Source organism: Nylanderia fulva, unplaced genomic scaffold (genome assembly GCF_048542155.1).
Source record: "Nylanderia fulva isolate GAGA-0341 unplaced genomic scaffold, ASM4854215v1 Scaffold26, whole genome shotgun sequence".
NCBI lineage: Eukaryota > Metazoa > Arthropoda > Insecta > Hymenoptera > Formicidae > Nylanderia > Nylanderia fulva.
This window is the reverse complement of record NW_028190325.1, coordinates 1914755-1940979: the sequence shown is the minus strand read 5'-3', so window position 1 is coordinate 1940979 and position 26225 is coordinate 1914755. Positions and strand designations below refer to the sequence as shown.

Genomic DNA, 26225 nt, shown 5'->3' with positions numbered 1-26225 from the left:
TGAAAGTTTATAGAATTTCGTCGAGATATTAACACTTAAAGATTTTAAAGAATTGCTCTCCTTTGTAAAGAGTAACACTTTATTGCTAGAAATTGAATAGATGATAAAAGTAAGAACGAGCTTGCTCAGGGAGTATAAAATAAATTCCATTGTGCTGACTCTCTCGGAAATTTTTATCGGCTTTAAGTACCATTACCCATTTTCTTAGTTGCGCTGCAATCCATATAACACTTACATAATCGTCATAGTAACTTGCAATGAAATAAAGTACAATGTTTCTAATTGAACGACATTTTGATATTCATACAAATAAATTAGCGTTTTCTTGATACACATATTTAATCGCTAAGCATAACACATTCCATTTGGCACCGCTTTAATTGTGTTGCAAGCAAAGTTTCGATTATAGCTTGTCGTTTCATAATAGTTCAGTACCTGTTCAAGATAAAACACAGTATTTCAATATAATGAATGCGTTTTTCGGATAAGGCACATAGTGACAGATACAAGCTATGTGTATGAACCGATTGAAATTCTCTGCCGGTGAAATGTGCACCGAATTCTAAGTGTTACAGGATATAGTGCCATATGTGTATTGATACAACTATTTGTAAAAATCTATTTAAACTAGCATACGATTATTATCATTTGCAGTTTAATAGTAATTATGCTTACTTCTCGCATATTAAGCATAAAAAGTGTATCTCCCCTATATAAGTTAAACCACACAGTTGATTTGATATAATTCGGAGTATATATATATATATATATAACCATCACATGTATATCAACAGATTTGTGTATTTCAATTATTACTACACAACTGATTTTGCTCAGCAAATCTTGTGTCGTGAAATTAGCATGTTGTGTATATGTATCGTAATATGGCAAAGGAAATGTGAAATTGCATGCAAATTTTTTCAAAACGTTCAAATATTAAAAACACTTTATTAATAATAATAGAATAGTAGAAATTCACAAAATATTTTGTATATAATATATATATACATGTATGTAGATTATATACAAAATATTGAACATTACAGAATGCAAATATGTCCTTTACCATATTATCATAATGTAACACTGCAGTTTATAAAGACTGATAAATACAGAATCACGTTATTTGTAATTGTACTTATGAATTGAATTTTGAAAAATTTTTTTATTTATAGTCATTTTTTAATATTTTGTTTGTAATTAGATACATTCATATAAAATTATATAATGATATACTTAAAACATATTTAAAATAAAATTAATATATTTAATAAAATATAAATTATACTCTTCTTGTAAAATATATTTCAAAAATTTAGTTTAAAAAATATTTTTGGAAAATATAAAAAATTATACGCTTTTAAAATTATTTGTCTTTTTGTCAAAATTCAATTTTTACAATTTGCATACATAAAATTATCGCAAATATATATCCTTACGATTTCCATATTCAAGAATGTAAGAAATGGTGAACACTATATTGAAAACCGTAAAGTATAGATTGCGTTATATGTTGTTATATGTATTACACTATTGTTGTATGTGATTCTGGTTTTAACCATTCTTTGTCATTTTATAAAGTGATTAATTAAACATTTAAACATTTTTTAAGACGTACGAGGTAAAAATTTTTTAATTATTTTTCTATCTCGGCTACGTCTAAAAACTGTGAAAATATTATTTCCTATCATAAGTCTATTTAAGTACAAAAGAGTTTTATTTTATTCCAACTCTCTATCTGCTTTTTTCTAGCAAGCAAGATACACGGATAATCTGTACATGATACATGGACATGATAATTCTGTGTTCAAAACATTTTTTTATGTAACTAAAGCTTTGCTATTCAAGAGAAACGGCTTATATTTCAGGCAAATAAATTAGATTATCAAGCGTTCTCTCTTGATCCTCTAAGTTCGCTTATATGAAATCGCATTTTATAGTATGTATCTTTATTCCATTTGATACATTAATCATAAAGAAGAAAAGGAAAACTCAACAAATGATTGAATGCTACTATTTACATAGACTGATGTAATACGAATGATACAATTCGATTATGTAAAACTACAGCCATTATTGATTAGAGTAAGTGTATACTTTTTAAGCCAGTATGTGAATGATAATAATTTTATCTGCTCTGTTCATAATTGCCTCCATATAAACATTGATGATGTTATCAGACACGCTTGAGCACAGTTCATTATTACTAATGTGTCATTACAAATATGTATTTCAATTATCTATGTTATAATCAATCAACGTTTTATTAATTATTAAATTTGTTTGAAAGAAAAGAAAGTATCAAAAGCTAAACTTGTGAATATTCAACGAAACAAATTTATATATATTTATGTATATGTTATGTGTATCGAATTTTTTATTATTTATGATATAATTTACCTGGAGAAATAATATCTAGCTGATTCATCGTTAGCTTTTGGTACTATCTGGATCTTAACAGAAGACGAATGTGTATCAATTAAGAACATTATCCTGAGAGTTCAGAAATGGAGTTCGGTAATCGAAATTGTTCAATCGGTGAGAGAGATCTGAGCAAATCCTATTAACGCCTTGTCATCTGGTATTTCATTGGCTGCATAGCCAGAATTCTGTAATAGAAAAAAAAAGCATTGTATGTTTAATGACTAATCAAATGATATAAAATATTATTAATAAGTTAAAAAAGTTGTGATACGGATAAATATAAAATCAGATATAAAAAAGAATAATAAGAATCAGATCAAAATATGAAAACACCCAAATTTTCTGTTAATTGATTTGCTAAAAATGGTCCAAAGAATCGAAACATTCAAAATAATTGGAGAAGAATGTAAAAACAAGTTTGTTGGGCTTAATATCTGCGCCTAATTCTTATTAATCATATCTGATTTTGTATAAATATTATATATAATTTTTTTATATTAAAATATATATTTGTGTTTGATAAAATGTAACATGAAGGCTGATGAAGGCTTACCAAGGAAAATGTCACTGTCCGTAATTGTCCTCCACTTTCTATCAATTTTTTCAGATTTGCTGCTATCACTACAACATCCTTACCGTCGACTAGACCTGCAGCGACGAGTTCTGCCGCGATTCCTTGCGCCGAGTCTACTCCAACGGTGAATTCAAACCTAATATCGTTAAGTTCTCGTCTTTCATTTCTGGAAGAGATACATATAATATTACACACTTTAATTATTTATCATTATTTATTGCATTATTATTAATATTATATCACATTAATACGATATTTAATAATCTTTTATTGATAATTATTTACAGTTTTGATGAAACTAAAAGATAAGAAATAGAAAATGAATAAAAGGTATATCGGATCTTTTCTGTAATAACTTCAGAATATAAGTCTGCAAATATTTATTATATATAGTATATTATACAGAAATGAAGAATGATTTTTGCTTGCATTTGAACGATTTATATAAGAATTTTACGTACCGTAATCTTAGTACCAAATTTATAGGAACATTTTGCTCTGTAGCTGGTATCGCAATTTGACTCGGTGCTACCTTGATTTGTCCATAGTATTCATCAGGTTCGCCGGCGTCTTCGTCACTGCTAGCTTTTTCGATCGTGTTGACTGGCAACGTCTCTTTGGCGCCTTCGTCACCGCTGGATCCGCCACTGTCTTCTTCCTCTGACGACCAAACCCATTCTCCAGTCACTGTTCGGTGCAAACGACCCGATGTACCGGGTTGTCTTTTTGATGCCTGTGAAAAAAGTAAGTTTTCCTCTATATTTTATAACAAGCCAGTTATTTATCCATGTTTCGTATTACTAAAGTGATCTAATGTCGACTTTGTAAATTTTGAAGAAAAATGAGAAAAATGTTAGATATATCTTTCTAACTTAAAAATAAGATAACATTTCAATATAATAAAAAAATATTGAAATATAATATCTCAATAGGATATCTTTCATAGAAAGAAAGAAAAAGTTTTTGGTATATATTTAGTATATATTTACACAAACATACCTTTTGTACACGTGTTTCTAAACTAGGTCCAATTGCTACCAACGTTTGCTGCAGGTATTTCTTATCTTTGGCTTTCTTGAAAAAGGGATGTTTCAGTAACTCGGTAGCCGTCGGTCTAAAATAATAACAATTATTACTTAACAATTTTTTCGAACCTTATATACAAAATATGCATTTACTTTTATTTTTTCCTTTTACATTTAAAGATATCCGTAGTTAATATACTCATCTAATACAATATTAAAGATTATAAATTGATCAAAGGTATCTCGCACATTTACTTCAATCATTCAAACTATTTCGTCATGTGTTTAAGTTTAAGGGATAGAACTAGAAATTAAAAAATGTTACCTCTTGGTAGGATCCTTTTGTAAACAATCAACAATCATTTTGCGGAATGTTTTTCCATAGGCCTTGTATTGATCCTTATCATCCGCGGCGGTATCCAGAGTGGGTGGATCGTTCTGCAACGTCAGCATCAAGACCTTCATCGGAGGATATTTGTGATATGGCGCCGTGCCGCTGGCCATTTCAATCGCCGTGATACCAAGTGACCATATGTCAGCCTTAAAATCGTAGCCATGGTCCTGCAACAGGTATGTATATCATAATTGATTTTGATCAATAATTTATGTTTTGACCATGGATATTTGACGAGAAAAGTCATCAATATTTCATTAAATCATGCTCGCAAAAGTCGCATGCTTGCAAGAATCTTCGTTCTAAATGTCACTTATAGCTGCAATCTTATATACAGAATAGCCTGCTACATTATCATTATCTAGTAAAATATCTTGCAAATTTTTTAATTTGATATCGACTTTTCTTCATAGCAATTCTTAAACTATATTTAGCAATCATTGCTTGAAGCGTTTAAAAATATTTGTATAATTGATAATTATATCTAGGTACAATTTAATAAAAATTTAATCGAATAATTTACACTGATAACATGCAAAACTTTTTTTTATAGATAGTAATACAAAAATATTGAGAATTAATGCACTGTAATGAAATAAAAGGAATAAATTTAAGGTATAAAATGCAGATCAAAGTACAGAACAATAGCGTGAATATACATACATAATTGGTTTTGACGAAAAAATAATTTTGTGGAGATTTCACGCATAGTAATAATACACTTTCGGCACAGTTTCTTATGTGACTATTTGCATAACATGCCTAATGCAACTCGTATCATCAATATCATCATGCTCAATAAATGATATGACTGATAATTTAAATTAATGCTTGACTTAATAAGCTATACTTCTTTATGTTGCGTCAAAATCGACACAACTAATCGTCATACAAACTTCATGTGTCATTTCAATGATAGCAAAAGCTATATTTTAAATTGCTCGTTCGCCAACGTACATATTTTTGATGAAATATCAAATAATAAAATGTCTCATGTACATTTAACAAATGCATACACAAATGTAGACACAGAAAACACGCAGGCTAAGAAGTCTGTAGTGTTACTTTCCTCTCTCACCTGCTCCATGACCTCGGGCGCCATCCAACATGGTGTACCGACGAAGGTGTGTCGGACCTTTTGTCGACTCAGGTCGCGTCCGGTTGCGAGCCACGCGCTGACACCGAAATCGGCGATCTGCACTGTGCCATCCTCGCCTAGTAGGATATTACCCGCTTTTATGTCCCTAATATTATTCTGCCATTAAAATTCGTTCATATACATAGATAATTATAACATCATTTTCTTTTTCTTAATATATAATTTTTATATATTAAGAAATTATTATACTGTATATAATTTTTTTTATTATGATTACTACAATTTCTAGTAAAAAAATGAGAAAATAAATTAAAGAAAAGCATTCTAGAAAAGATTATTTAAATAAAGATAGAAGAATAATTCTAAAGAGAGAAAGAATGAGAAAGGTATTTTAAAATACCTGTGAATCTGTCCATTACTATGGAAATATTCGAGTCCTTTGAGTACTTCCCGAAGAACTGTGGCTATAGTGGCTTCGTCGAATACGCCATGCTTGCAGTTGGTGGTTCTGGTCTTATGCTTAATAATATCCAGCAAGGATCCGCCTTCTAATAATCTTAGGACCAGCCAGAGTTCTTCTTTTACCACGAACGATGTGTAATAAGTTACGACGTTTTCGTGGTTGCAAGAAGACATTGCCTGTATCTCTTTCTACAATTTTTTTCCAGATAAAAAGTATCAATTAATAATAATATCTTTTTACCTTAATACATAAAATTTAACCACTTGAAATTAATTTTTTTTTGAGATTTTATTTTTATAGTATTATAATAATAAAATAGAAATAATTATATTATGATGTTTAATATAAAACATTTGTATTGTAAGTTGCAACATATGGAGATGCGCAGCATACATTGATAAGATCATTAATCCAGTGAATCATGCAATATATTATAAAAGTCTTATCAAGAGCGATGGGTATCATATTGATCTATCACCTATCATTCAAGTTCAATATCAAGATATAACAAAACTCACCAGTAATTCATCCATATTTGTATTCCATTTTTCTAAATTTATTCTTTTGATTGCGCATTTTTCTTGTCGTGGAATACAAAATGCTGCATGCACCACAGCAGTCGCTCCAACCCCTTTAAATTTAATTTAAAAAATTACAATCACATTTTGTATCCTGTTATATATCAGCATATAAATTATATTTCAAAAATTTGATTATTGAAATTAAGAATACTTAAATTTTTAAAGAATATCTTTTTACTCATAATTCAGATTCACCTGCAATTTGATTCATTTATATATATATATATATATATATATATATATATATATATATATATATATATATATATATATATATGTATATATATATATTTAATAAGAAAAAATCTACAAAAGAATCTGTCTTTTAATATTAAAATTAAAATAAAATAAAAAAATATACGCTATTCAAAATTTTTGGGGAAAAATGTCAAATATTTGACATTAGTTATGCATTTTACAGGCCTCTTTTTCTATCAACGTGTGCGGCACTGGAAGGCGCGCAACGTCCCGTCAGGCTAAACTAGGTTAGGGTAGGACATACGCTTCTCTCGTGCAGCAGCACCGGTAGCTGCGTGACAGCGCGAGTGCAAGAAGGACGTATAAGGAAGGAGGGAGAAGAAACGAGGCGCGCGGGGATGCTTGGCGACTCGTTGTCCCGTTCTTCAAAGCGAGCGTTTGTCGTCGACGACACCCGGTACGTAAATCCAACCTGAATTCTACATCGTTCTACGCCATCCTCGCGACCAATGTCATTTATCGTCGTCGCTCCGCGGTTCTCCTCTGTCGGGAAATAGACGTTTGCCAGCCGTTGGAGAATCGACGTCGCGGATACCGGCGATTCGCGAGCTCGTCTCCTCGAAGGGGCTCGAGATTTTCGCACCGGGTCGTCGCGCGATCGTCAAACGATCCTCGTTCGCGGGGAATACTCACCGATAACCTCCTTCAGCTCGTAATCGTCCTTGGTATTCGGCCAGCCCTGCACAACCGTGGAGGAGCTCGCGGACGCCATTTTACTGGCCAGTACCGGACCAAGGCGCGCCTGCTTGCTGGCTGCTCGGGCGCCCCGCGACAACGTCAACGATAGAGAAGCGCCGACGACGGACCGCGGGCCGCTGTCACGTGGTGGAACAGCTGTCACGCCGGTTTGGGAGGTGGCGGCGCGAGGAGCTGCGCAGCGATCGTTCGTCACAGTCGCGGATGCACCTCGGGAGTTTCGTGGGATTATCGTCGTCGTTAGCCCCGCTGTCGGAAATGCCGATGACACCTTCTTCGGCGCCGGTGGCGGCGTGGACGACCGGAAGGATTTTTGCCGAAACACGCCGGGCGAGCACGACGGCAAAACGTCCGGCGAGATTCTCCTGAAAATCAAATATATTCGTATTGACTCGATGTATATATATGTCAGCTGATACGAAGGCGCTAATTTGAAAAAGTGCGAGCCAATTTCACGCACAATTGTTAAAGTACTCGATCACGGAGAAGAAATGTCAGAGTTTAAAATATATGTATGTGAGAGGTTAGTTTCTTTTATTTACTTTCAATATTTAAGTACGCTGACCATATTTTCTCTGAGAGAAGATAAAGGACAAATTGCAAGGCTTTGTTTCAATACATTTCCAAATCAGTTTCCGATCATAAAGAATTCAGAAATCTATATATTCTTTATAATTTGATACTATGTTGAAACAAATTCTTGATTTCTTAAATAAATTTCAGATAAAAGATTATGGTATATATTAGACATTAAAACGCTAAATAAAAAATAAAAATTGTAATATAAAGGACAAAACTGAGTTAAAAAAAAAAAGAATAAATCTAAAGCACAGCTACTTAAAATAAAGGATGAATGGTCACCGTAAATATAAGAGGAAAAAAATCGTTTGAATCGAAATTAAGATTAGACGATGCTTCTCGAATATTTGATTGAGACGTATATAGTGTTCTGTCAAAACGAATGCATCATTCATTTAAAATTTAAATGGGGATTGACGATTCTTACAAAACAGCTATCATGAGCTACGATCAATTCGCAGGCACAACAAATTAATCGTAGGGCTATCCATCACATTTTCTTGCTACAAGATCGTCCCGCGAGACGATGCTTCTAATTATTGAACAGCGTGAACGTCAATCAGTGACGCTGATTGCTTTAATTGACTGGAAAAATAAAGCAATTTTCGTTCATCCGTGATCATTAATATATACACAATGAAATGTTAAACTATAAATTGTTAGAATCTTTCTTCATTACACGAAGAGAATTTTCTCTTAGAATTTATCCTGAAAATCATGGTAATTATGGGATAATATAGTATTGGAAGAATTTTATGAGTTTTTTTCTCTGATTAATATTTACCACAATAAAAAGTATTAATACATAGTATTGTATACAAACTAAATTTTACCATGTACATAGTACGATTAATCGAATATATTTTATATCTTATTATTGTGGTAAATATTAATGATGTGTATCGTAAATTCTCTCTAACAATAAGAGAAGGAATTTTTATTTCTGACGTGATTTGTGAAAGAGATTACTTATATAACGAATATAATAAATTTTTAAATTAAAATTTTTGTATATTGTTACAGTACTTTTAGCTGACGTATATAAAACAGCTGGCCATGGAGAGGATAATCTCTTGTATCAATTCGCGAAAACATGGATATTACGATTGCTAGCTGTAGGCTATTTTTTCTTGAACCGTGTTAATATCTTTGTGTATCTATAGTCATTATCTCTAGTTGGCAAGTCGTGGGATAAATCGTTCGACGAATCCGCTAAACCAACGCAACCTCGTATTAACGTTGTGATAACGATTGTGATGCGATTATTATCGCGCGCGATTATAACATTCAATTATATCTAATATTCACCACGGATATTATCGCTGTTTTTTTATTTATAGGGGAGATTTGGTGACATTTGTCGATCAAGAGAGAAAAAGCAGGTACTTTCCCCCCTGAGTTATATATAAAACCGACCAACGCTATGTGGATATTCCGATTCGACGATTGCATCCCCATGTGTGCAACAACTCTGATTTTTAAAATCGTCTTTGAAATCGTGAACCTGCTAGGACCATGTTTAGTGAGATGAAGATCCTGGTAGTGAGTATCTTAATCGTAATAATAATTTATCGTTAATTTTAAATAATATATATTTTCGCGCAAAAGGTCATACAAAAGTTCAAGTTAAATTATCTCAAACGATCTGCGCATGATACAATATTTACATTTGCAACATCAGCATTGAATCGTCCACAAAAATATATCTTAATTTAATCTCATATTTATTTATTTATACGAGCGTATCTACGCAGTGTTTATTATTACAACAACGCAATAAGCGTTCCACTTACTTCAATGAAGTAATGCCAAATATAACTTTAGGTCGCTCAAGAATAACAGAATAAATCACGAAACAGGTACTTGTAACAGTTAATTAATTTTAATTATCTTCTATGTCAAGTCACTCAAATATCGAGATAAAGACCTGTACTTAGTTTTACAACAGTCCGATGTACGATTTAATCTTTCTAACAATAAGTAGGTCGCGTGCGATCCGATCACGTGCCTCGATTTTTGACGTAGCGTACGCAAAGTCAGTCACACTCGGTCACTCACCTACTTCTGCCGACCAAAGTCGTCAGAAATCTACTGTCTTGAAACTTCAGTTGCTCCTCCTCTGCCGATACGGGCGCCGCGGCGCCCAGGGTGCCCGATTTACGCTGCCCCATGCTGTGTACGGCCCTGCAAACGGACATACATATTCGTCAGACGGGTTGCATATCGAACGGAGAAATTCATTATTTAGTGTCAAGAAGGGCTGTGTGTTCTATATAATAATAATATAGCAAATAAAATAAATATATTGTTTATAGATTTATATATTGTTTATAGAAAATTCGCGCGTTGTAGGATCTCTATTGAAAAATTGTGAATCGATAATTAAAAATTTAACATATATATATTATATATATTTTGATATGGATATATTCTTTAATATTATTTTATTGAATTATTTTATTTTTTTAATTATAATTTAAATTAATAATGTAATTTAATTACTATAATGTAATTTAAATTAAATTAACTAATATAATTTAACAAAATTTTATAGTGATATCGTTACTTTTTTTATATGTATCGATATTTCGAGTCATATACATTTTTTAAATTATCTTTGTTTAGTTAATAATCAGGTAAATTTAAATTATAATAATTAAGAATAAAATAAGATGATGAATAAATAACATAATATAAACAAATATATCCATATTCTCGAGATACATGTATTATGCAAAATTCTTAATTATCAATTCAATCTTTTAATTAAGGAATCAATAAACGGATAAAGAAGGCTGTAAAAGATCTTATAACAAATTGTCTATAATTAATAAATTTATTTTATTTGCTATATATTATTATAATTTAACAAAATTTTCATTATAGTGATATCGTTGCATTTTTTATATATGTATCGATATTTCGAGATATGTATATTTATTTTTCAAATCATCTTTATTAGTAGAGTATCGAAATGGTCTTAAGTAGACTTTATTTTTAGTCCATGCGAGGTGAGATATTCGTTTCGAAACAAAGGCTCTGGCTTCGAGCGTATGGAATATTTCTAAATTGGCGGTCGGTCGATTGTTACCTAAATATCTAGATAGGATAATTGGGTCTGGATTGGCCTTACCGGTTATTTTTAGCCACCGTGAAAGGGGTAGACCCTATCTCGCTGGCTAAAAATAATCCGATGGCGAACGAACTAATGTAAGTTCCCATTACAGTGATCCTGTTCCTTTTTGTCGATTCTTATCCTTATTCTCTTTGTTGTTGAGATCTTTATTTTCTTTGTTGTTGATAGAAAAAAACTATAACTCCCGAGAACAAATTTAAATTAAAAATGCAGGAATTTTAGTTCTTTTGTGCGCGTGGTTCTTTAATTTATTTGATTTTGAATCAGATGCGAATTCACGAAAATATTAAGTTAAATATGTAACATGCAATTTTAAAGCACAATTTTAAAAATATGTATAGTTTTATACATGTGTATGTGTTGGGAAAAAAATATTTTTAATTTTTGAGTCTACGTAATTTTCAATATGATTCAATTTCAACGTAACGCGTGACATCACCCTCTAATTCTATTCCAACAAGAATCTTTCCTCTCAGACACCTGATTACGATTAACAAGTCTATAACGGTCTTACTCCAAAGTAATGGTCTAATAATCTTCTCAAACACACGAGTTTAGCTCGCTCGAAAATGTGACGTTTTATTCAGGTACATGACAAGTCTTTAAGTCTTTTTAATTTAGCATATGGCCATTACACTTTTTTTAAAGGCATTTATGCTTAATCTATTTTATTTAAAGAACTCAACCAAAATAATTATATGGTTTGAGAAATTTATACTCAGTCTAATCTTTAGTCTCAAACAACATTTAACTGTTTTTCCCTAATTTTTTTTTCTTTTATTATTGAGTTTATTTTAAGTGCTTGTTTTATTACATGTTATTATATGTAGCATATGTAAATTAAAAATAATTTCTCCTTTTTCTTGCTGTGGAACATATAGAGATTTTAAATTTGTTTTAAACAGTTTTGAAAGGAGAATAGATAGTTGCCCGCTATTTCATATATCACTTATTATCATTCGAATAACGAAGACTCTTTAATATTTGGGTTAAAAGTTCAATTCGCTGCCGGGCTAGAACAATTTTAATTTAATTCTGACCGATGGGCGTGTGCCGCCGCGTCATCTGCTGCCTACGTTCAGTTTACGCGTGACTACGATATTTCAAATTTTCATTGTTCCGTCATTTCCTCCGCCTCATATCGTTCCGCTATGCGACAGAACAAACATTTTATCCATTTATTTATTTCATTAATTTTTACACTTAGTTCTCGATTTACATTATACTCTCTTCGACGCAGCAGTTTAGCGGTCATTAGCTTTTTATCTTTAAAAAACGGTGAATGTGTGATTACGCTAATTTTCTCTTTGACAAATTTGTATTTCTTATTTTATTGAGAGAAGAATTTTTTTCAAAATTTCTTTATATCTTTTGCAGACAATTTTTCAAGCATTGTATCTAATGAAAAATCCTGGCTTTTCTTGAATTAAGAAAATCATGTTAAGCAAACATAATCGAAAAATTGATTAAATATTTGCTCGGACAATAACAATTTTTGAATTATTTCTAATATATTCTACGACATTCCATATAGACATAAATTTATTGAATTGACTTTGCATCGATCTTAGTCACCTCGTACACAATTGAACAAACAAATGTGCCTCCCTATATTACGACTATTGTAGTATCGTTGCGTTTCAATTTATTTACTACAATGTGGATCATCATAGCCTTGATGATAATTTCTTCAATATATATCTTCGATATAGCATGTGGAAAAACTTAAAACATCTTAATATTCAAATTATTAGATTTTGTTTAGGTGGTATTTAAGTAATTTTTTAAATTTTTAATTGAAAAACGTTCACGCATTTATTTCGTGGTATTTTACAAGAAAAAATCTCAATATATGATCTTTCGATACTATGTCAAATAATCGTAATCTTGCTCGACGTGTTGTGGGCCTTAATTATAGCAGTAATTAAAACAGGTCAGTCACATGTTCGAACTTTTATAAATTGATTAAATAATAAATGATCGTACATTTCTTCAAAAGAAATTTATACTTTTCAAATACGAGTCTTTAATTTAAATATGTATATCTTTGACTTCACTGAACGACAGTGTGGTGATTCTGTTATGTATGCAAGTGCGTGATACGGGATTTATTTCTGTTTAAGTGCACGCTTCTGTGCAAACGTGACATTAATTTAACTTTGCCTCTGCAATTAATATATGTTAAATTAATGTAATAATGAGAGAGAGGAAAACTGATCTGAAGATTTTATTATTTTATAAAAAATATTTTTTATGCGACCCATATATATTAATTAGTATATTTGTAATATACTTTTAATGATTTCGCTCGAATAGATTATTTATAAAAAAAAATAATGATCTTTCTGATAAGACCGGTGATGTGTACTTGCTTTATTTTTAGTAAAGAAAACGTAAGTAGACGCAATCAGTGAGACAATCTTATCTAATGATTATATATATAATTGCTAAGATTTTCGAAGAGTCGAGATTTCGAGAGTTCCGTTCTCGTTTGAGTCCACTTAATAACGTTTCTCATCAATGAAACCTTTACTCAGTTGGCAAACCGAGGGTCAATTGCTTATTAACTCAGAGACTCGTGGTGGTTATTAAACGATTTCATTGTCATTGAAATTGTTTGCAAAAAATGAAGACCACCGCGCTTATCCGGATAATAGATGCATCCCCGATGCTCAATCTTCCATTGGTCTTGGAGCCGTTTCGAACGAATTTCTTTTACAACTTAAGCAAAAATAATCGCGCAATAGTAGCCGCAGAGTGAAAAAAATAATAAAACGTTTTATTTTTTAAGTATATTTTTTAAAAATTGAAATGTTATTTTCATTAATTAATTATACTATATCTTTTTGCAAATATCTTAAATATCCAAGAATTAAACAATTTAGTAGTTCTGTTTAAGTTTATAAAATTTGAGAACACTTGGAGAACAGTCTTGGAGAACAATCTAAACACAAAAGACGTGCTTTTGCAAATTTTATTACATTTTATTTATGTTATTTTGATTGATATTTACAAGGATTACAAGTGTTTATATGTCTTATATGTTTTAAAAAGATTAAAAGAATGTCTATTTTTGATTTTTATATCACGTTGACATTGAATGTGGTCGTTATATTAGGCAAATAAAGCTCGGAATCGGACGGGGCTGCGTTTAACGTGGCTATTTGATTCTCATGTCACGTTGACATTGAATGCCATCTTGATAGGCAAATAAAACTCGGCGATTTGCCGCGTTTACTCTGTGAAAATGAATCTTTATTTGTTATTCATCAATTTTTCTCAAACCGGTTAAAATATAGTTCTCGTAAATTCTTTTCTTCGATCAATATTTCCTAATATGTATGTCGTTGTGTGATTTATTTAATTATTTCTATTTTTATATTTATATTTTTACAGATTTTTTAAATCTCGATAACGTTTCTCAAGATTGAACTCACCTGGCGGATGTTGACTTCACAGAGCCATTCGCATAGAGATCGGCTGCCATAGCATCAGCCCGATGACATCTCAATCGTTGATATTCTGCAAGATGCACGATCCTCTTTTGTGTTCTTCTTCCGAAAATTAACGTATTCAACAAAATCTTCAGAATTGTCTGGTCTCACAGTTAATCATCAACTGTGACTGAGCGCATTCTCACCGTAGATAAAACACTGATAGTGTAAACACGTTGATGGGTCTGACATTATCTTTATGTCACAATACACGACCTATCGCGACATTAATTTCCATATATAACTACCTTTAAATTATAAAAGTGAAAATTCCATTAGTGACACACGCAATGACGTCAACGCGATTTCGAAAAAAAGGAGCTAAGAAATACCGAATGTAATTTCGAGGAAACTAATCTCGCGTTGTCGACTACGTATTCATATCAGAGGAGACGTAAGATCCTCCTGTGTCCGCCGTCGTGACCGAACTATGTATGTCAGACGGGGGCACTGTCAATTGGATAACTACTTACCCCACATTGGCACAGTTGATGCGTGTATGTAATGCAACGTACATCACTGATGCTGAAAGCATATAGTGTCCATGTACTCCCCCACCTTCTGGATCATTTTATCTTTTTTTTCTTCTTTTATAAATATCTGTGTCCCTTTCAAGATACACAGTGTCGATCACATTGTTTTCTTTTTCTTTTTAATTTTTTCTTATTAAAATGATTTATTTTACTTTCGAGAATTTTTTAAAGACCATTACATGTAAACATTCTGAAGTCTTTGATCATTTTTATTGATATCGGAAACTTGACTCGGCTCTTTTTGAATTGTTTCGGTTGAATTTCATATATAGAAATGAGAAAGGCTCTTAATTTAAACTCAATTTATAAAGGTCCTGCAGTTCCTTGCTTCTCGTTTTCAAGGAAGTCAATTATTGATCTATCATCACTTATGATGGAACTTATTGGCTCTGTTACTTGGAATCGAAAAAAACCGCCACGCAGCTGGAAGAACGCATTATCTCGTGCGTATGCTCTGTCGTCACTTCAGTGGTATCGTGAATTAACTTGATGACGCGGGGAAGAATAATTTGTATCATACGACACACACAGCTCAATCATACCGACCTTGCGAACTAACTAATACCGATCTTCGCGAGAAAGCCGTTTCTATTGATAAATCCGAATGTTCTTATTAATGGCACTTATTACGTGTAATCAAATACCCCGTTTCTTCATTCTTATGTCACGTGTCATCTTAAATAAAGCGTCCAGTTTAAATCTAATTATCTATAAATTTTATAAAAATTGTATTTAATATAAAATTCGCATTGCATCGCAAAATTTTAAATTGCCTCTTTTTTTTAGAAAAAAATTTAATGTAAATAAAATTCTAATTTATACTGTCCAAATTTCTGAAGAAAAATTTGTTAAAAGAAAAAATGATTCTTCAAAGGAAATTAAAACAGGAAAATAAAAGAATCGACAAGAGAACTTAAAGATTGCCGCATATCGTGTTTTATCCACGACAGACAACGTGAAACAGTTTCGTCAGTTTGCAGTACTCTATAAACGAATGATTCATCCCAGCTTCATTCCCATTTGCAGAGTGGACCCTCCGCGCGCGCGATTTACGCATCATCAAGTTTGATGGGTCGCTAAAGGCTACTGACTGAGACCTCCATCGAAGGTTTAGGTTTTATTAATGACGCAATACGCGATAGCGCATCGACGTATCATTGATAAAAGAATAATCGAACGTAACATTTTTTTGCATAATATGTTATTTATTATATAATGTTTATCTAAAAGGAAAAAATATGTAAAAATTCGATTTTGGAATTTTCTCTATTTTTTGTTTATTCATTAAAAAATGAATTATATATCTTTTACAGATTGCCGAATTCTTTATTCTCAACCACGTGTCCTACGTGCTGAGTAGACGGTTGAATCTCACTCAGCTGATTAAGGAAAACTTGGATCCTGAACTCTACCAGAACGCTCTACGTGAGATATCGTCGAAGAGAGACGTTCCTTATCTGCCAGAAGAGTATTACAATGCGGAAAATGGGGTGAACAAACTGCAGCGGTTAGGCAGAGATAACAGATATTTAATTACCGTTAGTGAATTATTTCTTAATTCTGTAAATCATTAAGCATTCCTTTCATTAAGAGAAACATGACAGAATTTAGATGTTAAAAAAAAAAGCAAAAGAACTTAAATATCAAAGAGAAAATTGTATGTAAATTCCTATTTTAATTTTATTTTCTATGTGTTCGTTTCTAATTTAAATCTCTTCATTTATAGTATATTGCATCACATACTGAGATAAATGTCTATATTAATCTTCTCGTTTTTTATACAGGAATATCGCAGTCTTTGCGAGATAATAACGAGAATGGTGGAAATTGCCGATTCCGATTACGAGTATCAACCTCCGATTTATCACGAGGTCTACTGTAAGAGTTATTCATTGCAAGATAATAATGAACAAACGATGACGAGGCCTTCGCAACAGGTAAACTTAAACATATAAACAAAATATAAACTCAAAGCAGCGCAAGTTTAACGAGCGAAATATATGATTCAAAATAAAACCAAAATAAATTAATATCATAAAATAATTTCAAAACATAATTAAAATATTTTAAATGTAACAAGTAATTTTTTTATGAAACTAAGTTTTATAAGTTTTAATAAGATATGTTTTTTATTTAATTAAATCTAGGATCTAATGTTTTTATTTTATTGTTCAGGAATGTGTTTATCCGATATTTCACTGCGTACAGAGAACTCGAATTCTGTCCTTTGTCAGACGTCGTTGGGGAGACGAATGTTGGGAACCTTATACTAAGGAAATCGCCAGTGGTTGTGATTGTATGTGGCCGGTCGCTAGCCTCGGCGAGATAAACCATCATTACTGATTCAATAGTAAATTCGTATATTAGTAAATTTTCGCTATATAATGCAAAAGTATAGCGAAGATTCGTCGTTCGCATATATTTGCAGCAAAGTCTTGTTCAAAAATATTTATTTATTGTATTACAAAAGCAAATATGTGAATGAAATATAACAAATATTCACATTTTATCGTAAAAAATTCCTTTTTCTTTCATAATGTTGTGAAAATTTGTACAATATCATTCGACTCGACAATGTTTCTTTATAATTTCTTTCTGTAATGTATTTTATTTCCACGAATTTGCCTTATGCTTTGGTAAAAAATGGAATCCATCAGGCACTTTTCCGAGTAACATTTCGCTAGAAATTAAAAAAAAATATTAATATCGCGATTATAGAGTTGACAATTGTTTTTCTTCATGAAAGCTAATAGTTTCGAAAAATGGCCTTACGATAATTTCACCCAATCTGCGCAATTGGAACTGGCCATCAATGTCTCCATATCATCGCGGCCTCTGTAGAAGGGCGGCCTCTCGTTAATTCTTTGTGGCGGTCTCTCTAGAATTCCAACCGGGATATATCTGTAACACATGTTTTTCAAAATGTAAATGCATGTAATTGAAAAACATTGTAACAGCTGACAGCAACTCTCAAAGTAAAGACCTGTGAAGGAAAGAGATCCATTCCAACATAAATCTTCTGGTGGTTTCGACGCCACGTGTATCGGATCCCCAATGTTCAAGGCCGTAATTTGCATACTTTTTGAGAATATCAAATCTCTCGCCGCTTGATATATCGATCAATTTTCTTTCCTTTATTTCGGTGAAGATCCACGGCTTAATCAATGCTCCACGTCCGATAGTGACTCCCTGCACTGAACCGCAGATCTTTCTCATTCGTTGGTAGTCGTCGAAGGAGAGGATATCGCCATTTCCGAACACGGGTATCGGCTGCGCCGCCACAGCACATTTCTCTATGTACTCCCAATTGGCTAGTTTCGTGTATCTTTGTTCACGGGACCTGCCATGAATCTAGAAGAATACCGAACATTAATATAAGTTTAAAAAACTCCAAGCTTTTCGAAAAGACACATGTATGATATACCTATTTTTATTCCTTTCATTCAAAACGAATAATTTCTATTAACATTTCTGTGATTAATATGAATATTTTGTATGCAGTGATATAAAATGTACATATATATGCAATTGAATTATTAATGTTGTAGGGATTTTTCGAAGACAATGTTTCTGCTTTCGAAAAGTTCTATTTGGAGATACTGTGACTTCTCGAAGAACATGATTTACAAGAATAGAAGAATATAAAGAATGTAAAGCTAAAAGACTTACAGTAATCATAGATGCACCCCAGTCTCGAAACCTCGGCATTAACTGATGTGCGATCGGTTTATCTATGTAAATTCCAGTTCTGGTCTTAATAGTTAACGGTATGTCCAACACTTGACTAATAGACTTTACCACGCTCTCGAGTACATGCAGTCGATTAAGCATACCACTACCACCGCCCTTTCTGTAAATTAGGTCAATCGGACAACCGAGATTCAAATCGATGAAGTCCACGTCGATCTCCTGGTTCAACAATTGGGCGCATCGAGTCAGTACTCCAGGATTATTACCGCAGAGCTGCACCCCGAAGATATTCTCGCTCTCGTGTCGCTTTACCAAGGCCCACTCCTCCTGTGCCGCCTTTAGTATCTTCGGTGCCAATGCCATTTCGCCACAAGTGATGTCAGCCCCGTACTCTTTGCAGATCCTTCGAAACGGTAAATTGCCCACTGTGGTTAAAGGACTCAACAATATTTTGCCATTCCAGTCGATTCTCTTCTTCTCCGCCTGTCGTAATTTAATTAAATCACTATCATCCACGGGTCCGAGCTTCAATTCTTTTGTATCATCACACGAGTTATTACAGTTATTAAAATTATTTATTTTTGTTTTGTTGTCTGTTTCATTATCTGAATTATTTAGTTGTGTCTTGTTCTTAGATGGATCGTTAACTTTGACAATTGTCTCTGCCTTGGAAAAGTTAAAGTTACGTTTGCGTAATTTGTTTTGTAGATCTTTGGATAAGTGATTTTTTATGGGTGGCGGGCGGTTTGTATATTCCTCAAATTTCTTCTCGTCAATAATGTTAAAACCATCCTCGGTTATGTGTCGCGAGCCCATTCTACACGTGATTCCTCTCGGACACTTGCCGGCCAAATTAAAAAGATGACATTCTTCAGCAATGTCGCTTGGTCTGATTTTCAGATATTCTTTTCGATCATGGAGATATGTGCAGCGCTGATTCAGGCATTTTTTTTCAGACTCATCTACTGTTTGATCCGCAATCCAAGGACATAGATGCAATTCTCTGGCAATTTTAAATGGAACTGGTCTAGCCTTATTTTGACCCCTGAGTTTCTCATTCTTATCCTCCAGTTTAGGTTTCTTAACAGGTATTTCATCATATGATAGTGGATCTGCATCTTCTGTGCTTGCATTCACAGATATTTTCTTATCTGTCTCCGTCAAGCGTTGCTCATTTAATTGTCTCACATGATCCTCGATAATAAATCTACAATATATATGTAAAAATATATATAATTAATAATATATAATTTTATACACACACATACACACAATATAAATATGTCAAGTATGAGATGATAATAATAAATAAAAGATAACAGTCATAATAGTCTATTTATCAGCTGTTTATCAGCCAGAGATATGATGAATTACGTGCAAAAATTAATTTGCAAATGCAATAATGATATACAAAATTTTTACATGGAAAATTATAGAAATATTAATTATATATATATTTAATCTGAAAAAATACTATATTTTAATTAATATATTATTTATAATGATAAGCTGAGAGAAAAAAATAATTATAGATTTTCTTCCAAGTTTTAATATAAATAACAAAGATTTCAATTAAGTTAAATGAAAAGATCGTGTAATAGAAGCAATAATTACCGATAAAAAATGAATACTTGCAATTATATACGTATAAAACATGAAAATCAGTGATAAGTAAACAATTGACATAAGCTATATATTTACGTACTCTTTTTTTAGAAGACAAACGCCCTTCTGTTTATCCTTATCCTCGCCAGAATCAAATAAGCAGTCTCCGCACTTTTCGTCGTGACACGCCATTTCTTCGCACGTGTTTCTACTTTTTGATTGTAGATCGAACAAATGCAAAGATTCAGGACATTTCAGGAGCATACGAACATCTAGCATAGGAGAGAGAGGTATAATATTATTTATACTCTTCATTTTTTCCCTTATATAATTATTACTCATGTGACATTTCTTCTGTAATACATACTTAATTCTTTGAAATTTGTTCACGTTATTTTTTTAAGATAATTTTTGACGAGAGTATATCGAAAGTTGCGCACATTTTTCCAGCTCTTATTCTCTTATATGACAGGGTTAGATTAGGTTAGGTCAGTGTTAGGTTAGAATTGGTTAAATTTCTACACTTCTACAGATTTTTCATCGTGAAAATCTTGCATGTGTTCTTTGCGGATGTGGAAGTGAAATTGATGGAAGGAAGGAATTGTGTGTAGGTGTGCGATAAATTGAGACATTTGTTAATTTAATTATTTCGAAATCAGAAAGAATAATGACAAATGCAATTGACATTTTTCCATTTTTGAGATTTGTCATCTATTTACGTAGTTAATTATCATGTTTATGTATCTGTTTATATATTTGAATATTTTATCAAAAGTTATACCGAATGAATAACAACGTTTTTAACAAATTTCCGAAGAAATATTTTATTATTCTGCATCTGAATTGTTAGTTCTAGACAGTTCTATATGAAATTGTACGAATATTCATAATGAATACAATGGCAGAGGATGGTTTTTCAGATGAAGATGATTTATATACAAATTTTGCTGATCGTTTAAAAGGTAATTTTCTCATTATTTACACTTTGACACGTTACTTGATTATATAAACATTATATTAAAATTAAGACATCTACATATGTTTTGATTATATTTGGATACACAATTTTTATGAAATATCTCTGTTTTCAGCATTAAAAAAACAACGCTTTAAAGTATTGAAATCTTCTGCAGGGAATTCAACTCCTATTGAGTATGTATTTACAAAAATTGTGAAAATTTATTGTTTGAAATAGTGTTTTGCTAATATGATATAGCTGAACATTTCTATTGCAAAGTTAATATTATATGAAAAATATTTATAATTATTTGCTTTATTTTTTCAGTATTGAACAACAAAACAATAATGAAGAAGAAACTATTATAGAAATAAATGATAAAATAACTTACGATGATGATATACAAACACAAAGGAGGACGGTAAGACGTAGAAGAAATAAAGGTATTACTACTCGTGCTACTGTTAGGCAAAAAAGGGGAAGGGTAATATTTTTATATTTATATATGTGTGTTGTGTGCGCATGTTTGTGTGTGTATATATATACACATTATTTAATTATCTTTCCAACTTATAACTTATAAATTTTTGATAATTACTGAATAATAATTATTGAAATAAGACTTTATTAGATTAGATAACGTTTATTGACTCCCTACTGGGGGGGAATAAGACTTTATTATTTAAAAAATTTTTAAATAAATACGTTCATAATTATATATTGCTATGTCTAATACATAAGGAGTATATGTATATGATTTTCATATTTGATATATCAATATGCTTTAGCATCCATCAGTTGATGATCTAGAACATGTTGTGAAAATCGTTTTACTGGAAGAGAAATCTGAATCAGTTCCCGAAACCTGTAATAATGATTTAATTGCACTGTCAGATAATGAAGAAGTTTCCATTATAGATGACAATTATGAGATAACTATTAAAGTGTTTTGGAGGTCAAACAGAATTGATCGTTTAAATATGTATAAAGTACGTATGTTGGCTATCAGTTTGTAAAAAAAAATTCTGTCATTTTATGCATTTTATTTATATTGTCATAAGTATACCTGTCAAATTTTTTTATTATAGCATGACAATTTCGAAAAAATTTTTCAATATTATGCCGATTTGGAGAAAGTTTCTGTGAATGAAATCCTAATAATGAAGAAGGATAAAATCATTAATCGTAGTGATACTCCAGCATCATTAAAACTTTCAGTTATAGATATACTTGGTATAAACTAGTCGGTTTTTTAACAATAGTTATAATAATGGTAACAATATAATAATTTTGCATTTATATGTAGATGGTGGGATAGTGCATCCAGGTATGAACGCATTATCAGAAGATGTGAACAACGATGACGACGAAAATACATGTACTATTAAAGTACAAACTGCCAATAAGAAGCAATCGTTGACTATTATGCTTAAAAGGAATCAACAATTTAAGATACTATTTGTTAATTGTGCTGAGCAACTTGGTGTAAAAGAGAATAAGTTAAAGTTTTATTTCGACGGAGAACAGATAGGTCCAACCGAGACTCCGGAATTATTAGATCTCGAGGGAGAAGCATGTATTGATCTTCATATATCTACATAATATGTAATAAAACAGTCGTAAAGCAAATTTTTTATACTTAAATTTAAAGAATCTTATATAATTTTGCTTACAATCGTTTTTTTATTGCATATCATTATCATACTCTTATTGTAAGGAAAGCATTATTTATTATACTTTCGAGAAATAATTAATATTATAACTGTATAATATTAATGTTAATATTACACAATTCGCATATAAATCATGTTAATTAATGAAATTGTACAAGTCTCAATCCATTAGAATAAAAGATTTTCTATAAGGCAATGTTAAACTCCATTTAAACAGCAACTTTTCCAAGCAAATTTCAAGATATCTTTATTTATTTATTTGTGCACATGCTGCAAGATATCGTCTATATAAGATAATACGAAACATGGCATCTCCTAGTTTTGCAAGAGTATATGCATCTAAGTTTAAGAATATATAACTTCAAAGAATACAGGATTGCAGCGAATAAAAATATTGAATAATTATATACACACAAATTTATGTACAATTATTTGCTGTGTGCCACAAGCTTAAAATACATATCGATTCAATGTTGCATTACATTATATTTTTGTAGAACTACTCTTCAAAGGTATTCTGATACAGCAACAACGAATAATCTATTCATATATTAATACATTATTATTTTATAATACATAATATACATGATAACATATTGATATGCTCTTCCATAGATATATAAATATGATACATATTTATATATTTATAAAACACATTTCATATTTTAGTTTGTATGATTCTGCACAATAAACTGTATTATATTTGTTTTGTGATTGCTATTCATTTCAGCATAAACAATTAAGAACATCGATTATTATTAATATACATTTCGCTCGCGTTAACATTCCTAACTGACAAAGTACACTTTGTTTTATTTATGAACACCAATTTTTAACAGGTAAATGATATATCTTAATTCTTAACAATGAAATACTGATATATCGTTATACACATTTTAGGCTCATGATTACCTGTTAGAATAAAGAATATTCAAGATGAAAGAATAAAAGGGCATCTTTGAAGAGTAATGTACAGTGTACGACTATTCCAATGATAAATATTGCACAGTAATCCATCAAATACTTTCATCGAAAATATCAAACAAAGAATTTCGTTAGATATTGTACTAATTTTATTCTACATAATATTTGATAATGTGATAACAATTTGCTGTTAAAAGGGAATGTTTTGGAAAGTCTCAAATATAACTGTCCGAAAAAAATAATTTAATCGTTAAATTTACGATTCGGATTAGATCCAAAAAGAGCGCCACGGATCTCCGGTATTAACTGTTGTGCTATCAGCTCCAGTCTGGTTTCCAAAGTATTGCTGATCTTTATGCGCCCTACAAATTAAAGATTATTTTGCATATTATGTATATTAACAAAAATGCAATAATGTCAAATATATAATTATTCCATTAAAATCGAAGGTTGTAAACAAAATTATATAATTTAAGCTTACTGTAAATTTTTGTAACAATTATTACAAATATTTTTCTTATTTTTGTAGTGATTAATAACTTTGTGATTAATGCAACAAAAATTTTGTGACATAACTACCTCTGGATGCTAATAATTCTACACCTCCACAGCTTTCGCTAGGTAAGAAATTATCAGAATCAATTTTCAAGATAACATCCTTCTTGGTTTTCTGCTTATACAGTTGCTGAACAGGGTCAAGAAGAGAGTCCACGAGAGAGAGATCGATTTGACGGACACGAAGAGTAATGTTTGATTCTGTTAGCTGCACAAATATACAATTGTCATGAGATAATTTAAAAATAATCAAACTTGCTCTTTCAACACTTATAGTAGCAATAAAATTATTGTATAACAGTAATAAATTAAATAGTAGTAATAGTTGTAACAGTATAGAACAGTAGTAATTTAAAATTATAGAAATATTACTTGATAAAGGCCTTGGATGATCAACAGCTGAAGCACTTCGCTATATTGCGCAGTGTTATGAGTAACTTCACCTAATCTCTTTCTAGCTTCATCAAGAACATTGCGCACATGATCTTCACGTACTTTTAGAGCCTTTAATCGAGCTTGGTTAAGCATGTTTGAAGATTGTCTATAAAAATATAAATATAGAGTAATACATGTATATATCAAATACTACTTAATTTCTTAGATATATTTAGATAGCATTTCTTAGAAAATTGGTTAAAAATATCAAACATTTTTTAAAATTTCTTAAAATTATATATAGATTAATATAAATTAATTCTTATTATTATAACAAAGTATAATATAATAAGTTCTTATACATACATCTTCTTTTGCAGCTCAACTTGTTTTTCTTTTTTTTCATAATACTCCATGATTTTAAGACGCTGTTGCTGCACCAGACGTCCCTTTTCAATATTAAATTCCTCTTCTGCTTTGGCATCTATTTCTTCTGCCTTTTCATTGGCCTCTTGTTCTATGAAAGCCATCATATGCTTGATCTGTAATACACCATGTTTTCTTTAAAGGTATTTATAATAATATATACAAAATTTAATGTATCCAAACCTTCTCAAGGTTTTTTAATATCTAATTTTTTTTTCAGATGATATGTATGCAATCTATATAGTTCCATAAAAGTATATATTCTTCAAATCATATGTAGTAGCAAGAAGTTTTAATTCTCATATAAAACTAGATGTTTAAAATGTTCAGAAATAAACCCACAAATTAATGTGAAAAAAAGATAGAGAAATTTTTTCGCTGAAACGTCAGTTGCTGTCAAAATAAATAATCGTAAAGATATTAATAGAGCACGCAAATATATACGATGATACTCGCTATAAGAGCAACGTTAGAGAGACAGAATTGCGGAAAATTTTTTTATTAACCTGCTTCTGGACATCCGCGTCGCTGAGTGCCATGGTGATGGGTTGTGTTTTCTTCTCGGGGAGTCGTGCGAAGAGGTTCCTCGAGGGCTGTGACGACGAAGAAGAGAACGAAGAGAACGAGTCGAGTCAACGCCTACAACAGCACGTCAATTCTCGCGTAACGTCGGTCATATGACCCGAAAATGTGACCGTCCGTTCCGAAACGCACGTACGCGAAACGTGTGACAGTGACAGGCGCAACGGGACGTCATGCGAAC

At 31.4% G+C, this 26225-nt stretch overlaps 5 protein-coding genes across 12 annotated transcripts; 2 read left to right on the top strand and 3 right to left on the bottom strand.

Moving 5' to 3' along the window:
• Positions 1-58: 58 nt before the first annotated feature.
• On the bottom strand, positions 59-15163 carry LOC114938882 (serine/threonine-protein kinase OSR1). 3 transcript variants are annotated; one of them, XR_014924874.1, is made up of 12 exons: positions 14667-15163; positions 10152-10277; positions 7452-7879; positions 6498-6610; positions 5917-6167; positions 5489-5661; positions 4349-4586; positions 3998-4112; positions 3460-3731; positions 2978-3164; positions 2401-2609; positions 59-435 (listed from the first exon to the last, which is right to left on the bottom strand). XR_014924874.1 is itself a non-coding variant. In XM_085483596.1 (11 exons), exons 1-11 carry the CDS (start codon positions 14714-14716, stop codon positions 2532-2534), a joined length of 2031 nt encoding a protein of 676 aa, XP_085339722.1. In that variant the 5' UTR covers positions 14717-15163; the 3' UTR covers positions 59-2531. The 3 variants fall into 3 exon arrangements, 2 of the variants coding, with proteins under 2 accessions (XP_085339722.1, XP_029168835.2); XM_085483596.1 differs by having other exon boundaries at positions 59-2609; XM_029313002.2 differs by having other exon boundaries at positions 59-2609; positions 4349-4584; positions 5496-5661; positions 14667-15162.
• Positions 7151-20129, top strand: LOC114938889 (uncharacterized). 2 transcript variants are annotated; one of them, XM_029313013.2, is made up of 7 exons: positions 7151-7215; positions 9434-9635; positions 16570-16794; positions 17041-17193; positions 17432-19023; positions 19118-19359; positions 19903-20129. In XM_029313013.2, the coding sequence occupies exons 2-5, from the start codon at positions 9609-9611 to the stop codon at positions 17597-17599; spliced, it is 573 nt and encodes a 190-aa protein (XP_029168846.1). In that variant the 5' UTR covers positions 7151-7215; positions 9434-9608; the 3' UTR covers positions 17600-19023; positions 19118-19359; positions 19903-20129. The 2 variants fall into 2 exon arrangements, with proteins under 2 accessions (XP_029168846.1, XP_029168848.1); XM_029313015.2 differs by lacking the exon at positions 7151-7215 and adding an exon at positions 7316-8037.
• Positions 17690-21152, bottom strand: Dus3 (Dihydrouridine synthase 3). Of its 2 annotated transcripts, XM_029313001.2 has the most exons (6): positions 20919-21152; positions 20652-20823; positions 18926-20153; positions 18240-18607; positions 18029-18157; positions 17690-17936 (listed from the first exon to the last, which is right to left on the bottom strand). In XM_029313001.2, the coding sequence occupies exons 2-6, from the start codon at positions 20813-20815 to the stop codon at positions 17864-17866; spliced, it is 1962 nt and encodes a 653-aa protein (XP_029168834.1). In that variant the 5' UTR covers positions 20816-20823; positions 20919-21152; the 3' UTR covers positions 17690-17863. The 2 variants fall into 2 exon arrangements, with proteins under 2 accessions (XP_029168834.1, XP_029168833.1); XM_029313000.2 differs by lacking the exon at positions 20919-21152 and having other exon boundaries at positions 20652-20881.
• Rad60 (DNA repair protein Rad60) lies at positions 20542-24331 on the top strand. Of its 4 annotated transcripts, none has more exons than XM_029313010.2 (7): positions 20542-20841; positions 21402-21513; positions 21643-21703; positions 21837-21930; positions 22298-22498; positions 22598-22742; positions 22816-24331. In XM_029313010.2, the coding sequence occupies exons 2-7, from the start codon at positions 21441-21443 to the stop codon at positions 23109-23111; spliced, it is 870 nt and encodes a 289-aa protein (XP_029168843.1). In that variant the 5' UTR covers positions 20542-20841; positions 21402-21440; the 3' UTR covers positions 23112-24331. The 4 variants fall into 4 exon arrangements, with proteins under 4 accessions (XP_029168843.1, XP_029168840.1, XP_029168842.1 ...); XM_029313007.2 differs by having other exon boundaries at positions 20543-20841; positions 21837-21993; XM_029313009.2 differs by lacking the exon at positions 20542-20841 and adding an exon at positions 20893-21158 and having other exon boundaries at positions 21837-21993.
• Positions 23404-26202, bottom strand: Vha26 (V-type proton ATPase subunit Vha26). Its single transcript, XM_029313012.2, has 5 exons — positions 25969-26202; positions 25403-25578; positions 25034-25202; positions 24686-24869; positions 23404-24468 (listed from the first exon to the last, which is right to left on the bottom strand). The coding sequence occupies exons 1-5, from the start codon at positions 25999-26001 to the stop codon at positions 24350-24352; spliced, it is 681 nt and encodes a 226-aa protein (XP_029168845.1). The 5' UTR covers positions 26002-26202; the 3' UTR covers positions 23404-24349.
• Between the last annotated feature and the right edge of the window lie 23 nt (positions 26203-26225).

Bases quoted from the DNA above. Each gene is read 5' to 3' on its own strand.
- LOC114938889 (XM_029313013.2), top strand. From the start codon at position 9,609: ATGTTTAGTGAGATGAAGATCCTGGTA. The intron at 16,795-17,040 runs GTTAGTGAATTA...TTTTTTATACAG, and splicing joins ATAACAGATATTTAATTACC to GAATATCGCAGTCTTTGCGA. The intron at 17,194-17,431 runs GTAAACTTAAAC...TTTATTGTTCAG, and splicing joins TGACGAGGCCTTCGCAACAG to GAATGTGTTTATCCGATATT.
- Rad60 (XM_029313007.2), top strand. From the start codon at position 21,441: ATGAATACAATGGCAGAGGATGGTTTTTCAGATGAAGATGATTTATAT. The intron at 21,514-21,642 runs GTAATTTTCTCA...CTCTGTTTTCAG, and splicing joins TTTTGCTGATCGTTTAAAAG to CATTAAAAAAACAACGCTTT. The intron at 21,994-22,297 runs GTAATATTTTTA...AATATGCTTTAG, and splicing joins TTAGGCAAAAAAGGGGAAGG to CATCCATCAGTTGATGATCT.
- Dus3 (XM_029313000.2), bottom strand. From the start codon at position 20,866: ATGAAGAGTATAAATAATATTATACCTCTCTCTCCTATGCTAGATGTT. The intron at 18,608-18,925 runs GTAAGTCTTTTA...GTATTCTTCTAG, and splicing joins GGGGTGCATCTATGATTACT to ATTCATGGCAGGTCCCGTGA. The intron at 18,158-18,239 runs GTCTTTACTTTG...CATGTGTTACAG, and splicing joins TGGATCTCTTTCCTTCACAG to ATATATCCCGGTTGGAATTC.
- Vha26 (XM_029313012.2), bottom strand. From the start codon at position 26,001: ATGGCACTCAGCGACGCGGATGTCCAGAAGCAG. The intron at 24,870-25,033 runs GTAATATTTCTA...ATATTTGTGCAG, and splicing joins TCATCCAAGGCCTTTATCAA to CTAACAGAATCAAACATTAC. The intron at 24,469-24,685 runs GTAGTTATGTCA...TTTAATTTGTAG, and splicing joins AGAATTATTAGCATCCAGAG to GGCGCATAAAGATCAGCAAT.
- LOC114938882 (XM_085483596.1), bottom strand. From the start codon at position 14,716: ATGGCAGCCGATCTCTATGCGAATGGCTCTGTGAAGTCAACATCCGCC. The intron at 6,611-7,451 runs GTGAGTATTCCC...TTAAATTTAAAG, and splicing joins CGAGCTGAAGGAGGTTATCG to GGGTTGGAGCGACTGCTGTG. The intron at 2,610-2,977 runs GTAAGCCTTCAT...TTTCTATTACAG, and splicing joins GGACAGTGACATTTTCCTTG to AATTCTGGCTATGCAGCCAA.